Source organism: Rhinatrema bivittatum, unplaced genomic scaffold (genome assembly GCF_901001135.1).
Source record: "Rhinatrema bivittatum unplaced genomic scaffold, aRhiBiv1.1, whole genome shotgun sequence".
In the NCBI taxonomy this organism is placed as follows: domain Eukaryota; kingdom Metazoa; phylum Chordata; class Amphibia; order Gymnophiona; family Rhinatrematidae; genus Rhinatrema; species Rhinatrema bivittatum.
Genome location: NW_021821387.1, coordinates 24917 through 41263, shown reverse-complemented (window position 1 = coordinate 41263; position 16347 = coordinate 24917). Strand labels below are relative to the sequence as shown.

Here is a 16347-nt window from a genome sequence, read left to right as displayed (position 1 = left end):
TAAGAAGATATTTGCCACAGAGGCAAAAGTTAATAATAAAAAACTTTTCAAGTACATCAAAAAGCAAGAAGACTCCAAGTGTAGACCACTAGAGATGACCAGGAAGTAAAAGGGGTGCTCAGAGAAGACAAACCCACCACAGAAAAAACTAAATTAATTTTTTGCCTCAGTCTTTACTGGAGGATGTTTGGGGAGATACAGGAACTATTCTTTGAAGGAGATGAATCAGAGAAACTGAAGCAAATCACTGTTGAACTGTAGAATGTATATAAACAAATTGATAGGTATAGCAACAAATCAGCAGGACCTGATGGTATTCACCCCAGAATTCTGAAAGAAATCAGATATGAAATTGGAGATCCTATTAAACTGTAACACATCATTAAAATATGCCACTCTATCTGAAAACTGGAGGGGTAGCCATTGTAACACCAGTTTTTTAAAAGGACTCCAGAGGTGATCCAGAAAGCTATAGACCAGTAAGTCTGATGACAGTACCAAGCAAAATGGTAGAAATGATAGTTAACAGAATTTCAGGATAATGTATAGACATAGCTTAATGTGAACAAGCTAACATGGTTTTAGCAAAAGAAAGTCATGTCTTACCAGTCTTTTAGAATTCTTTGAAGGTGTAAATAAGCATGTGGCTAAGGGTGAGTAGGCTGATATATAGTGTTCCTGGATTTTCAGAAGGCATTTGATAGAGTCCCAGATGAGATTCTTCAAGAAATTACGAAGTCTTACAAAAATAAGCATCCATAATAAAGTCAAAACATACGGAACAAAACAAACAACAAATCACAGCCCTGGAACGATTTTATATCAGCCCTCCATAAATAATCTAGTGCTCAGTCACTGTCAAGAAATGCAAGCTGGAAAAGAAACGTCTTCAGCATATTTTTTTAATATGATGGTAAGCGCAAAGCCTCCAATAAAGACTTCCACAGCTCAAGGGCCACCACCAAGAAAGATCTCTCATGGGTCTCTAAGAGCCTTGCACTGCACATGGAAGGTGCATCTAAAAGTCCTCTTTGCTGGACCTCGAGGCCCTTGATGAATTGTGGATGTGGAGCATGGAATTCATCCATAGTCGAGCATCTGTGCTAGTCATTTTATGGACTAGACAGGGAACTTTGTACTGGACCATTGCATTAACCAGGAGCTATGTAGCTCTTGTAGCATTGGTGTTATATGTACTCTTCTCTTAAGTGTTATATGTGCTCTTCTCTTAAGTGAGCAGTGGAATTTTGGAGGAGCTGAAGAGCAGGCAATGCATAGGACATTAAACCAATGTATAATGCGTTACAGTAGTCCAGGATGGGTAAGATCATTGCCTGGACTACAGAGTGAAAATCTTTTTTGGTAAGCAAAGTTTTGGTGGCCTTAATAAATGGAGTTTACAATAAGCAACTTTGATTACAGCAGCAATCTCATATGATATTGACAGCTCCCTGTCCAAAATGATTCCTAAATTTTGGAATCTGAATATTTTCAAACTTGAAAAAAAAAACAGGAACTTCAGAGAGAATTGTGACTCTACAATACCTTCACCTCTGTTTTGCTAAAAGAGGTTAAATGATAGAACAGAAAGCAGGTCTAAATGGTCACTTTCCTAGCGTTTAGCCAGATGGACTCAGGACCAATGGGTTATGCTCCCCTGCCAGCAGATGGAGACAGAGTCAGATTTCAAAGCTGATGTTACCCTGGATACACCCTTGCAGTGACCACAGCCCTTCAGTATTTCTCCTTCTCCAGCAGATGGTAGACATACTTCTCCCTATGGGGATTGCTGTACTTTTTGGAAGAGGAAATTCTACATTTAAATTGGAGAAAAAATTGAGCCCCACTCTCCTGTGGTGATACCTAAAGATCCTTCCCCCAGCTAAGAATTTCTGAGGCGATTTCCGAGATCCCTCAGAGGTGTGCCTTCGTCTGGTAGCCGGTTCCTGGCATGGACTTTGCTACTTAAGCAGCTGAAAGGCAGCAGGTGCAGGGACCGATGGCCGATGGCCAAAGCCCTCTCCCCTTGCAGCTGGAGACTGTCTCTGTACTCAACTGGTAAGCACTGAGCCCAGATAAGTAAAAAAAAAAAAAAAAAGATGATTTACCTCACGATTCAGAGATGTTTGGAGGGGTTTTCGGTAAGACTTCCTCTGGTATCCTTGCTTGGTGTGCCGTACCGATGTTGTTCCTGGTCCTGTTGGGGTAAGGAGTAGTGGTCTTCCAAGCAGATTGAGTGGCTCTCTGGTGGGCTAGGCCCCGCTTTAGGCTTGATTGGCACGCCGCAGCGGGGCCATCTTGCACGCATCTTTGTGCGTGCCATATTGCCTTCCATAGAACATCATTACTTTCAGTGCGTCGGCTCTGTGTACGCATAATGTCTTGTCCGTACATATGCACACAACCTACTAAGTGCAGAATACAGGTAAAGCCCGGCGCATGGGCTGTGGATGTGCCTCGCCACGTCCTGCCTAGGTGCCCAAAATCTGTGAGTATAAAATTTTAAGCATGAGCCGATAGAACGCACAGTTACTGCTGCCAATGGCTCTGGCAGCCAAGAAACATAAGCGCCTTTCTCTCTGAGCTGCTTGTCATATTAGGCCTTCACAGTCTGACCTGGATGATTCCAACTTATGTCAGCACTGTGAGGAAGCACAGGGAGCGTTGTCTTCCCTGGACTTTGCTAAGCTTGGCTCGTCCCTTTCAGAGGATGGATTAGCCACAGCCTGGAATACCCCAGATCTGAGTACCTCCGTGACTTGGTTATCCATGGGAGAGGGAAATTCAACGGTGCCTACCCCAGTACCTCCTGGATTAGGCATGGACCTGGATGCCTTCTCTTGGGAATTTTTCCAGGGCCTTTAAGCCTTGTTTAAATGTCTTCCTCTCACCCCTCATTTGTATGTTTTATCTAACTTATGTACTGTTGTGATCTAGTGATTCTCAACATTTCTCACGTGGAATGACTGTATACAAAAACCTAAAATAAATAAGTATAGGCATAGTCTGCTACCTCACTTGCCCCTGTCCAGACAGAATCTCAGTCGGTAAGCCTTCCCTCTCCCAGTCTTATCGGCAGACCTCAAGGCATGCCACTCCTCACTAAGGGTATCCCAGGCAGGGACCCGGATGGCATGGAATTCTTGAAAGATGGAGAAATTCCCCCTGGCTTAGAACCATATCAGACCATGTTATGGTTTTTCCATAGAGGCCAGTTACTGTCCCTGGTTTCCCAGAGCCTGAAGATGCTGGGAGTTCCTGGGGCGGACTCTATGATGGAACCAAAGAAGAATACCATTCTGACTTCCCTATGGAAAACCTCTTGCTACTTTCCAGTACTGGAAGCCATCCAAGAGTTGATTGACTTGGAATGGTATGCCTCAGAAGCATATTTTAAAGGAGGATGAGTGTTAGAAGCTCTATACTCGCTGGATCCGGCAGTGAGAGAGTGTTCGCATTTCTCCAAAGTGGATGCGCTGGTCTGTGCTGTCTGTAAGTGAACAACTATCCCAGTGGAGGGAGAAGTGGCCTTAAAGGATGTGCACGATAGACAGATGGAGTCCATCCTTAAACAGGCCTTGATGTAGTAGCAATGACCTTACAGATTGCTTCTTGTTGTGCCCTGGTAGCTCGTTCATTCCTACTCCTCTCTCAGGAGGTGGATGACTTGGGGTGAATTCCAAAGTGGTTATGGAACCCACCGCCACCTTTATAGCTGATGCGGGCTCGGATCTAGTCTGTACTTCAGCCAGAGGAATGGCCTCAGTGGTGGCAGCCAGAAGATAGCTATGGATGTGGAATTGGTCAGCAGTCGCAACCTCCAAGGCAAATCTTACAAAGATGTCCTTTAAAGAATCACTCCTTTGTGGAAGCAAATTGGAAAAGCTAGCCAGTAAATGGGACAAATCTCCTGTTCCCTGGCTACCAGAAGATAAGAGAAAGCAGTTACAGTGCCCCTCACCTATGAGCTCTCAGTGCTTTCACCCCTACAAAAACTTGACATTTCAGAGGTCTCAGTCCTTTCATAGTCAACAGCCCAAGAGAGGAGCAGGATCAGGTTCAGATTCATCCTGAACCGGGGCAGGCTCGGGTTCAGGTTCATCCTGCCCACCCCCCCCCCAATGAAATTTTGCCGACCCACCCTTGGAACACGGATCTAGGAGGTTGACTGTCCCTCTTCTACCAGCAGTGGGTCGAGATCACTTCAGACAAATGGATACTGGAGGTCATATGAGAAGGATATGTATTGGAATTTCGCAGCACTCCTCGGGAGATATTCATGATATCTCCTTGCCATGCCCAGCACAAGAAGCAGACAGTGGAGACTACTCTTTAAAGGCTTCTCAAGATGAGGGCTATAATCCCAGTACCTGCGCCCCCAGGAAAATACAGGGCATTATTCCATATATTTCATTGTACCCAAGAAGGAAGGTTCCTTTCGCCCTATCCTAGACCTCAAGAGCATCAACTGACATCTACAAGTGAATCATTTCCGCATGGAAACTCTATACTCCGTGATAATGGTTGTACAATCCGGAGAGTTCTTAACCTCCCTGGACCTATCCGAGGCCTACCTACATATTCCAATCCGTCAAGAACACAAACGTTTCCTGTGCTTTGCAGTACTGGGCACTGCCCTTTGGCTTAGCCATCAGCCCCAGATCACTTTCCAAGATCATGGTGGTCATAGTGGCAGCATTGAGAAAAGGGGGAATCCTGGTGCACCCGTATTTGGACCACTGGTTGATCCGGGCTAAGTCCATGGAAGAGAGTCTCCAGGTGACCAACAAGGTGACTTATGTAAGATGGGCTTGCTTCAGGAACTTGGCTGGGTCAGTCAGCTCAGGGACCTTGTACTGAGGAAGAGGCCCTTTGGAACATCAACTGCCTAGAAGCCCGGGCAGTCAGATTGGCATGTCTACAATTCAGCCACAGTCTCCATGGTCAAGTGGTCCACGTAAGAACATAAGAACATGCCATACTGGGTCAGACCAAAGATCCATCAAGCCCAGAATCCTGCTTCCAACAGTGGCTAATCCAGACCATAAGAACCTGGTAAGTACCCAAAAACTAAGTCTATCCCATGCTACTGTTGCTAGTAATAGCAGTGGCTATTTTCTAAGTCAACTTAATAGCTGATTAACTTAGAAAATAGCCACTGCTATTACTAGCAACAGGTCTGACTCAGAATGGCATGTTCTTATGTGGTCCACGTAATATCGGACAGCGCAACAATGGTAGCCTATATCAACCGCCAGAGTGGAACCAAGAGCCAGCAAGTGTCACAGGAGATAGATCTAAGAACATAAGAACATAAGAAAATGCCATACTGGGTCAGACCAAGGGTCCATCAAGCCCAGCATCCAGTTTCCAACAGTGGCCAATCCAGGCCATAAGAACCTGGCAAGTACCCAAAAACTAAGTCTATTCCATGTAACCATTGCTAATGGCAGTGGCTATTCTCTAAGTGAACTTAATAGCAGGTAATGGACTTCTCCTCCAAGAACTTATCCAATCCTTTTTTAAACACAGCTATACTAACTGCACTAACCACATTCTCTGGCAACAAATTCCAGAGTTTAATTGTGCGTTGAGTAAAAAAGAACTTTCTCCGATTAGTTTTAAATGTGCCCCATGCTAACTTCATGGAGTGCCCCCTAGTCTTTCTACTATCCGAAAGAGTAAATAACCGATTCACATCTACCCGTTCTAGACCTCTCATGATTTTAAACATCTCTATCATATCCCCCCTCAGTCGTCTCTTCTCCAAGCTGAAAAGTCCTAACCTCTTTAGTCTTTCCTCATAGGGGAGTTGTTCCATTCCCCTTATCATTTTGGTAGCCCTTCTCTGTACCTTCTCCATCGCAATTATATCTTTTTTGAGATGCAGCGACCAGAATTGTACACAGTATTCAAGGTGCGGCCTCACCATGGAGCGATACAGAGGCATTATGACAATTTCCGTTTTATTCACCATTCCTTTTCTAATAATTCCCAACATTCTGTTTGCTTTTTTGACTGCCGCAGCACACTGCACCAACGATTTCAGTGTGTCATCCACTATGACACCTAGATCTCTTTCTTGGGTTGTAGCACCTAATATGGAACCCAACATTGTGTAATTATAGCATGGGTTATTTTTCCCTATATGCATCACCTTGCACTTATCCACATTAAATTTCATCTGCCATTTGGATGCCCAATTTTCCAGTCTCACAAGGTCTTCCTGCAATTTATCACAATCTGCTTGTGATTTAACTACTCTGAACAATTTTGTGCCATCTGCAAATTTGATTATCTCACTCGTCGTATTTCTTTCCAGATCATTTATAAATATATTGAACAGTAAGGGTCCCAATACAGATCCCTGAGGCACTCCACTGTCCACTCCCTTCCACTGAGAAAATTGCCCATTTAATCCTACTCTCTGTTTCCTGTCTTTTAGCCAGTTTGCAATCCACGAAAGGACATCGCCACCTATCCCATGACTTTTTACTTTTCCTAGAAGCCTCTCATGAGGAACTTTGTCAAACGCCTTCTGAAAATCTAAGTATACTATATCTACCGGTTCACCTTTATCCACATGTTTATTAACTCCTTCAAAAAAGTAAAGCAGATTTGTGAGGCAAGACTTGCCCTGGGTAAAGCCATGCTGACTTTGTTCCATTAAACCATGTCTTTCTATATGTTCTGTGATTTTGATGTTTAGAACACTTTCCACTATTTTTCCTGGCACTGAAGTCAGGCTAACCGGACTGTAGTTTCCCGGATCGCCCCTGGAGCCCTTTTTAAATATTGGGGTTACATTTGCTATCCTCCAGTCTTCAGGTACAATGGATGATTTTAATGATAAGTTACAAATTTTTACTAATAGGTCTGAAATTTCATTTTTTAGTTCCTTCAGAACTCTGGGGTGTATACCATCCGGTCCAGGTGATTTACTACTCTTCAGTTTGTCAATCAGGCCTACCACATCTTCTAGGTTCACCGTGATTTGATTCAGTCCATCTGAATCATTACCCATGAAAACCTTCTCCATTACGGGTACCTCCCCAACATCCTCTTCAGTAAACACCGAAGCAAAGAAATCATTTAATCTTTCCGCGATGGCCTTATCTTCTCTAAGTGCCCCTTTAACCCCTCGATCATCTAACGGTCCAACTGACTCCCTCACAGGCTTTCTGCTTCGGATATATTTTAAAAAGTTTTTACTGTGAATTTTTGCCTCTACAGCCAACTTCTTTTCAAATTCTCTCTTAGCCTGTCTTATCAATGTCTTACATTTAACTTGCCAATGTTTATGCTTTATCCTATTTTCTTCTGTTGGATCCTTCTTCCAATTTTTGAATGAAGATCTTTTGGCTAAAATAGCTTCTTTCACCTCCCCTTTTAACAATGCCGGTAATCGGTTTGCCTTCTTTCCACCTTTCTTAATGTGTGGAATACATCTGGACTGTGCTTCTAGAATGGTATTTTTTAACAATGACCACGCCTCTTGGACATTTTTTACTTTTGTAGCTGCTCCTTTCAGTTTTTTTCTAACAATTTTTCTCATTTTATCAAAGTTTCCCTTTTGAAAGTTTAGCACGAGAGCCTTGGATTTGCACACTGTTCCTTATGGAATGGGCAGAAATACATCTACAGATGATCTCAGCCTCTCACATTGCAGGAAGAGACAATATCAGAGCAGACTTTCTAAGCAGGGAGAGTCTGGATCCAGGAGAGTGGGCATTGTCAGTCAAAGCCTTTTAGCTGATAGTAGATCACTGGAGTCTCTCGACCATCGACCTGCTGGCTGCATCCCACAATGCAAAGGTTCCCCGATTCTTCAGTCACAGAAGAGATCAGTGGTCCCTGGGGATTGATGCTCTCGTTCAGTCCTGGCCAGAAGAAGAGTTTCTATACGCCTTCCCTCCTTGGCCCCTGCTGGGCAGGGTCATTCACAGAATCAAGTACCACAGGGGATTAGTCCTACTAATAGCTTCAGATTGGCCCAGGAGTCTGTGGTATGCCGACATACGGAGACTCCTGCTGGAGACCCCCCCCCCCCAAATGCCTCCCACCACACAGGGGCCTGCTTCAGCAGGGACTGGTCCTTCAAGAGGATCCGACTCAATTCTGTCTTACGGTCTGGCCCTTGAGAGGGCTCACCTGAGGAAGTGAGGATATTCTGCGGCAGTAATTGCCAACTTACTCTGCACTTGGAAGTTCTCTACGTCCCTAGCGAATATGCGGATCTGGAGAGTATTTGAGGCCTGGTGTGAGGAACGTGGTGTCCCCCCTCGGGTGGTCAAAATCCCACTAATTCTGGAACTTTTGCAGGATGACTTGAATAAAAATTTGACCCTTAACTTCTTGAAGGTCCAGGTAGCGGCACTCTCCTGTTTCAGGGATGAGCTGAACGGAACCCACCTCTCAGCTCATCTGGACATGGCCCGTTTTCTGAAAGGTGTGAAACACTTCCAGTCACCCCTATGGTGGCCAGTTCCCTTGTGGAATCTTAATCTCGTATTGGAATTTTTGGCAGGGCTCTCCTTTCAGCCACTGCACAGTCTTTCCTTGCATTTATTAACCTTGAAAACGGTGTTCCTGGTGGCTATAAGCTCAGCATGTCACATCTCTGAACTGCAGGTATTGTATCGGGAACCATTCCTTTGGATGACTCCAGGAGAGTTACAGCTCCATACCATTCCATCCTTCTTGCCCAAGGTAGTTTTGGAGTTTCCTTTGAATCCGTCCATTTCGTTGCCATCCCTAGATAAGCACAAGGACGCGGACGAATACCACCTCCTCCATCATTTGAATGGCAGTAGACTTTTGGTGCGGTATTTAGAGATTTCAGAACCCGTCCGAAAGATGGAGTGCCTGTTTGCCCTTCATGGTGGAAGGAAGCAGGGCAAACCAGCTTCGTGGGCTACCATAGCTCGCTGGATTAAGGAGGTGGTCATGGGATACATGGAGGCAGGAAAGCCATTACCTTCTCAGACTAAAGTCCATTCCACTAGGGCTCAGGCAATCTCATGGGCAGAAACTAGACTGCTGTCTCCCATCAAGATCTGCCAAGCGGTGACGTGGTTCTCCTTGCACACCTTCTCCAGGTTCTATCACCTGGACATACAGGCCCAAGAGGACGCAGCCTTTGCAAGGGCAGTGTTAACCAGATTGCAGGCAGCCTCCTGCCCCGATCGGCAGTAGCTTTTGTATATCCCATTGGTCCTGAGTCCATCTGGCTACACACTAGGAAATGGAGAAATTACTTACCTGATAATTTTGTTTTCCTTAGTGTAGCAGATGGACTCACCTTCTCTCCCATGGCTGCCCAAGGATTCACCCGTGGAGTGGATATAGATTCCAAGAGATTACGGGTAAGCTATCATCCAGTCCCTAGGTCAGGGCATCTATATTCTTACTGGAGTTCAGTGTTTTTGATTGGTTCAGTACAGTTATGGTTATCTGTTTTTAATCATACATTTAATCAAGTTTTTTTCAATAGTATGTCCACAGTGGCTTTTAAAGAGAATACTGAAGGGCTGAGGTCACTGCAGGGGTGTATCTAAGGTGACGTCAGCTTTAAAACCTGACTCCGTCTCCATCTGCTGGCAGGGAAGCATAACCCATTGATCCTGAGTCCATCTGTCTACACTACGGAAAACAAAATTATCAGGTAATTATTTCTCCATTTTCCCAATGGAGAGAAGTGAATAGTGGAGTGCCCTAGGGATCTGTACTGGGACCAGTGTTGACATATTCATAAATGACCTAGAGAAGGAGCAACGAGTGAGATGATCAGATTAGCAGATGACATAAAATTATTCAAAGTAGTTAAAACATGAATTGCAGGCTGACATTATGAGACTGGGGACTAGACTTCTAAATGGCAGATGAAACTTATTGTGGACAAGTTTAAAGTGACGTAGACAGGAAAAAATAATGCTAACCATGTATTCACAATGCTGGGCTCCATATTAGTAGTAAACATCCAGGAAAAGGAACTTGGAATCACTATGGATGTTGAAATCTTCAGCTAAGTACGTGGCAGCCAAAAAAGCAACTAGAATGTGAGGAAGTATTTAGAAAAGAATGGAGAAAAAATTTGCCTCTGTATCGATCCATGGGGCAGCCACACATTAAATACTGTGTGCAATTCTAGGTATCGCACCTCAAAAAGGATATTGCACAACTAGAAAAAATAGAAAGATGGGCACATTTTAAAATTATTTTAAATGTATGTTTTAACTTAATGACTTTATATCTCCATTATTCTGAGATCTTTGTTTACTTATTAGGACTGTCCTATCACATTGGAGGTAATTTTCAAAAGGATTTATGCGTGGAAATGGGCTTTTGAAAATTGCTATTTTACGCACTTAACTCCTTTGAAATGTCACAGAATTTTCAAAAGGTTGTACGTGCGTAAATGGACTTTTGAAAATGATTATGATATATGCTACATTTATGTATTTAAGTCCTTTGAAAATTCACTCCATTGTGTATGCGCAAGATGGTGGGGACATGAAACTTGACCTTCCTGCTTATGTAATACAGGTTTATGGTGGGTACTGTTGTACAGTGCCTTAAAACCCTCTCTCTCTCTCTTCCGTTGCAGTCTTTATCAAGATTGGCGTGCGCATTTAAAACAGAGAATCAAACTCGCCTAGCAGTCTGTGACCTTGGAAATCCTATGAAGGCTGGAACAAAAGTAAATTTGTTTTCTTTGTATGGTCTTGGATGTTTTTGAGGGCAATTTTCAACAGGATTTAGCTGGATAATTAAGCATCTAGTTGGCTAGATCCTCCCCCAGCTGTAAATTGCACCTTGCAGAGTAGGTGGTTAGATTTAGCTATTTTTAAAATAGGCATTCATGGGGTAGGGGGGCTGGGGTGCAATTTGGTCAGCAGAGTAAACTGCATGAGCCCAATATTCAAAAATGCTAAACGCTAAGTGGCAGCCGCTGAATATCCGGCTATGATCAGTGGTTACCACTTAGACGGATAAACCACTTATCCAACTAAGTACATAGCCAGATAAGTCAGGAGCAGGCAATGGGCAAAACAGGACGGTGCTGCTTATCCAGATAACTTAGCCCGATAAGTAGCACTATTTGGACTTACCTGGTTACGTTAACTATTAGACAGGTAAAACTTATCCAGCTAACTAGCATTTTTTAAACAGATATTCAGCAGCATAGCGTGCTGCTGAATATCCCATGAAAGTTAGCCAGGTAAGTCTTATCTGGCTAACTTACCTTCCTGGATACGTTTGAATATCAACCTCCACATGCATAATTGAATTTTCAAATATATGTGCTTAGTTTTGCCCTCTTTCTTTCACTCATAGAAATAACAGGGGCAAAATAGATGTGTACTTTTCTACCTGTATAGGTGAATTTTTAAAAAGAAACTACATGGGTGGTTTCTATGAATTGCTACAGTGTGAAGATCAAAAGAGAAGTGATATTTAGGGAAGCAGAAATGGTATTTACAGAAAGTTCTGATAGTTGTATAGCTGTGTAGCTGTTGCTAAGATCTCCTACACTGTTTACTGATATGCATTTTACTAAATGTTTTATCCCTAATTATCACCATTTCCTGAGTATTTTAATAGGGAAACATAGTTAAGAATAAATGAAGCAATTTTCAGACTGCTTACTTTGATATCAAGTCTGCAGGTACTTTTACCTTTGGACATTGCACCAAGGAGCTAATTTTCAGAATCATTTGCATTGGTAAATAGCAATCTAAGCACATAAATTGTCTTTCTGAAGATTGTGCCCTGATCTGCCAACCCAGCTAAAAGTCCATGCCCCTGTTGGTAAGGGACTATTCCACAATTTTCTGAGCTGACTCATCTCATATATTAGAGTTCTTATCAGGGTAAAGATCCCTTTTGTTTGTCAAGATTTTAGAGGATTTTGTTATATTTTTAAAGGTTCAACACAATGGTTACCCAGGCTTACATTAAAAGATTGTGAGGTCAATATTCAAATCCATTTAGATGGATAACTCAGAAGTTCCTGTTCGTACCCCAGATCAGTCCAGACAACTGGGTTTTGCATCCCTACCAGCAGTTGGAGGCAGAGAACTAAAAGCTTTGCGGCACTGCTACATAACCAAGAGTGCCACCTGCAGTCCCTCGGTATTTCTCTCTCTCCAGCAGATGGTAGAGGTGCAAAGCTGCAGACAAGAAAGGAGAGAAGAAGAGAAGTTAGAAGACGCTCCTGGAGGTGTTAGGTTCCTTCGTGGGCCATCCCTCAGGTTGAGCCAGTTGAGCGGGGGTTTCCCCGTACGTAACCAGATCAGTCCAGACTGCTGGGTTTAGGCAAGCGTGGGGTTAGTAATCCCTAATTAGCTTTAGCCTGCAGCAGATCCAGGGTTCTGACAGCCAGGGGTCCTGGTTCCCTCTTATCCCCTGAAGGCTCCTTCCCAAAGGGGTTGCCAGCAGCAGGGTAGTATTCCTTTTTGCTTGAATTTCTTCGTTTGCTGTGGCTGCTGTTTCTTTAAAAAAAAAAAAAAGTGTTATATTTTTCTTTCAGCAGCAACCGCTCGGGCTGTTTCTGGTTTGATTATCAGGGCAGGCCCAAGCTGGGGAAGGGAGCAGTGTAGCTCCTCTGTTTGTGGCTTCAGGCTGCTCGAGGTGCCGGAGCCTGCGTTAGGCCATGTTCCTCTTCTCTCCCGCTCGCTGCGATCATGCGGCTTCTATTCCTCTGTAGCAGGCCCAGCCGCAGTGGAGACAAGATAGCTCTGACAGCGATTTCCCAATGCAGGAAAGCTTCGGGCTGCTCGGGGAGCCGGAGGCTGCATTGGGTAGCGTTTCCCTCCTCTCCTGTGAGTCGTGATCACACAGCTTCTGATCCTCTGCAGCAGGCCCGGCCATGTAGAGACAAGGTGTCACCAACAGCAGTTTCCCAGTGCAGGAAAGCTTGTCGGGCCAACGGCCTGGCTCGGGGACAGATGAATGCAGCAGCGCTATGTCGCAATTTTTTTCTGGAGAGGAGGAGCCCTCCGGAGGGAGCAAGGCTGGTAGGAGAGCCACAGGTTCCCAAGGCCCTGTCAGGATCAATACTGGGATCCTAAACAGCCTATCAGCTCAGAAGGTGATGGACTCTTGGGAGCCTAGGGATTCCTCTCTCCCGTGGTCTCCGGCAATCCCGTTGGGGGAGGGAAGAGATGCAAGCTCTGGGCCTGACTAGGGAGAGGATGACGTGGAGTTTTCCTCAGAATTTGTCTTGCTTATGTATAAGGCCTTTTTAACCAGAAAAAGCACTGGCTCTAAAAGAGCATTTCTGTCCGCCATTTCATCCTGTTGCAAAGAGCCAAGGAGTTGCTTGGCCAGGGGGTCAAGGGACCTCCTTTGCCAGCTGGACCTGGACCATCCTGAGGGACCTGATGGCTCGGATGATTTGGAACTGGATGACCCGGAAAATGATCTTGGGGTTGGTCCAGGGGTGGATCAGGATGACCCAGCAGATCTCACGGTGGATGTCTGTCAGGATGGGAATAAGAACGTGGCTGATCCAGAAGAGTCCCAATAATGGAAGAAGATGACCCGCGGATGATTTGTCTGTTCCATAAAGAGGAGCTGAGGCCTCTTATTTCCCATGTTTGGAAAGAACTGGGTATTAAGGTGGTCCAAAAGGAGTCGGACAATGAAGGGGTGGATCCAGTGTTGGTTGGACTCCGGGGCCCACCGAAAGTCTTTCCTCTCCCTAAAAGGATCAAGAAGCTGGTGAACCAGGAATGGGACTTCCCGGAGGGTAGCCCCAAGGTGGACAGAGCTGTAGCAAAGTTGTATGCCCTCACGGAGGATATCCTGCAGCTGCTGGTATTGCTGAAGGTGGATGCTTTGGTCTCAGCGGTCACTAACAAGATGACTATTCTGGTTGCAGGTTTGGCAGCGTTAAAGGATGTTGAGGACCGTAAGCTAGAAATTCATCGAGAGAGGATGTTTGAAGTCTCGGCACTGAGCCTGCGAGCGGTGATCTGTGGAAGTCTGATACAGAGGGCCTATTTGTGCTGGGTCCAGAAGACTCAGGAGAAGTCTTCAGCAGATGCTGGTGTTAATAGCCAAGCAACTCAGGTAGAGGCTGGGACTTCATATGAAGCTGACATGCTTTATGACTTGATCTGGACTTCGGCCAGGTATATGGTCGCGGCAGTCTCTGTGCGACGTCTGCTATGGTTGCATAATTAGTCAACTGTGGTCCAAGTCTCAGCTCTGTAATTTTCCCTTTAAAGGAAGAAAAATTGTTCAGGAAGGACCTGAAACAATTGAAGGTTTTGGGGAAGTCTAAAGGGAATAAGCTGCTGGAGGATAAGATGACAGTCAGGTAATCTTTTCTGCCTTGCTCTAGGTATCGGGGTGCGGCAGTTTTTGTCCCAATAAAGGCTCTGCATTGTCTTTGGGACAGAACCAGGGATCTGGTAGGCAGCAGTCCTTTTGAGGTACCCAAAAACATCCCTGACAGGGCTCCGGCCAGGAGCTGGTGGCGGTAAGGCTTCACAATGAAGCCAGGCTGGTCCACTCTCTCGAAATGGCAGTGGAAGATCGTCTATCACGATTTTACGAAGATTGAACCAGGATTACCTTGGACCAATGGGTCCTAGAGGTTATAAGAGATGGCTACGCTTTAGAATTTTTTCACCCCATCACGGAAGCTTTCGTGGTGACTCATTGCAGTGTGAGAGGCAAGCAAGCGCCAATTCAGGACACGTTGTGTTGCCTTCGGTTGCTGGCCTGATAGGTACCAGTGGCAGCCAGGGAGCACGGTCGCGGGAGGTACTTGATTTACTGTGTCTTTTGTCCCATCCTCCACCTGTAAAAGGTGAAATGTGATACTGCAAGTTCCCCGTTTTTCCATATGGAAACATTGCAGACGGTGATATAAGCAGTTCGTCATGTGGAGTTCTTCGGACCTCGCTGGACTTGACGGAAGCCTATCTGCACATATCCATTTGGGAAGAACATTAAAGTTTCTTCATGTTATAGTTCTGAAGTAACTTTTCCAGTTTCGGGCCCTCCTGTTCGGTTTGGCGTTCACAAAGGTGATGGTGTTGGTGGCAATGGCTCTTCGAAAGGAGGGGATCCAAGTTCATACTTTCTGGACAACTAGTTTATCCGAGCAAAATCGGAGGAGGTATGCCGGCAGTCTGTGCGCATGGTGATGGATATGTTGTGGTCCTTGAGCTGGGTAGTGAATTTGGTGAAGAGTCACCAGAGCCCTATGCAGATGCTGGAATATTTGGGGGAAAAGTTCAATACTCAGCTCGGCAGAGTGTTTCTCACCTCAGAAAGCATTTGGAAGTTACACTCTCAGGTGGTGTGGATTTTGCGGATGCCAATGCCCAGGGCTTGGGATATCTTCAGGTCTTGGGTTCAATGGCATCTACGTTGAATTTGGTGCCATGGGCTTTTGCCCACGTGCGCCCTCTAAAGGAGGCGTTGCTGTCGAACTGGAATCTGTTGTCAGAGGAGTTTCATCGGCCTTTAACGTTGCAAGGTACTTCCAGATCCAGTCTCTCATGGTGGCTATGTCGGCCCAATTCGGAGAAACATAGAAACATAGAAATGATGGCAGAAAAATATCAATCGGCCCATCCAGTCTGCCCAGCAAGCTCCCACACTTATTTTCCCATACTTATCTGTTTCACTGACCACCAAGTTCAGGTCCCTTGTTGGTAACTGATTCAAATTTCCTGCCACCCTCTGCCATTGATGCAGAGAGTAATGTTAGAGTTGCATCAAATGTGAGCATAAGGCTTAATGGTTAAGGGTAGTAACCACCTCATCAAGCAAGTTACCCTGATACTTGTTTACCCAGACTGCACAGATCGATGCCTTGTTGGATGTTGTCTGAATGTAAATCCTCTTTTCCACATTTCTCCCTGCCATTGAAGCAGAGAGCAACGCTGTATATGCATTCAAAGTGAAGTGTCAGGCTTAATTGGTTTAGGGTAGTAACTGCTGCAATAAGCAAGCTACCCCCTTGCTTATTTGTACACCTAGACTGTGTAGTTCAGCCTTGTTGGTTGTTGTCTGAATGCAAATCCTCTTTTCCACATTTCTCCTTGCCGTTGAAGCAGAGAGCAATGTTAGAGTTGCATTAACTGTGTGAAGGCTTATTGAGTAAGGGTAGTAATCACCAGGTAGTAGCCTCTATTCCAGCAAGCCACCCCCATGGCTCTTCTCCTCATTCCCATCCTCTAGCCTTTATGGATCCACAGTATTTATCCCATGCCCCTTTGTATTCCTTCACAGTTTTAGTCTTCACCACTTCCTCCGCAAGGGCATTTCAGGCATCCACCACCCTCTTCCGTGAAAAATACTTCCTGACATTGGTTCTGAGTCTTT

General features: G+C 45.0%; 1 protein-coding gene across 1 annotated transcript in view; it reads left to right on the top strand.

Annotated features, from left to right (window-relative positions):
- Positions 1-16347, top strand: part of LOC115082641 (integrin alpha-V-like) — a 74980-nt gene that overhangs the window by 34467 nt on the left and 24166 nt on the right. Inside the window, exon 13 of the mRNA XM_029586844.1 lies at positions 10607-10699. Coding sequence (XP_029442704.1) covers positions 10607-10699 — 93 coding nt within the window. The remainder of the gene's footprint in view (positions 1-10606; positions 10700-16347) is intronic.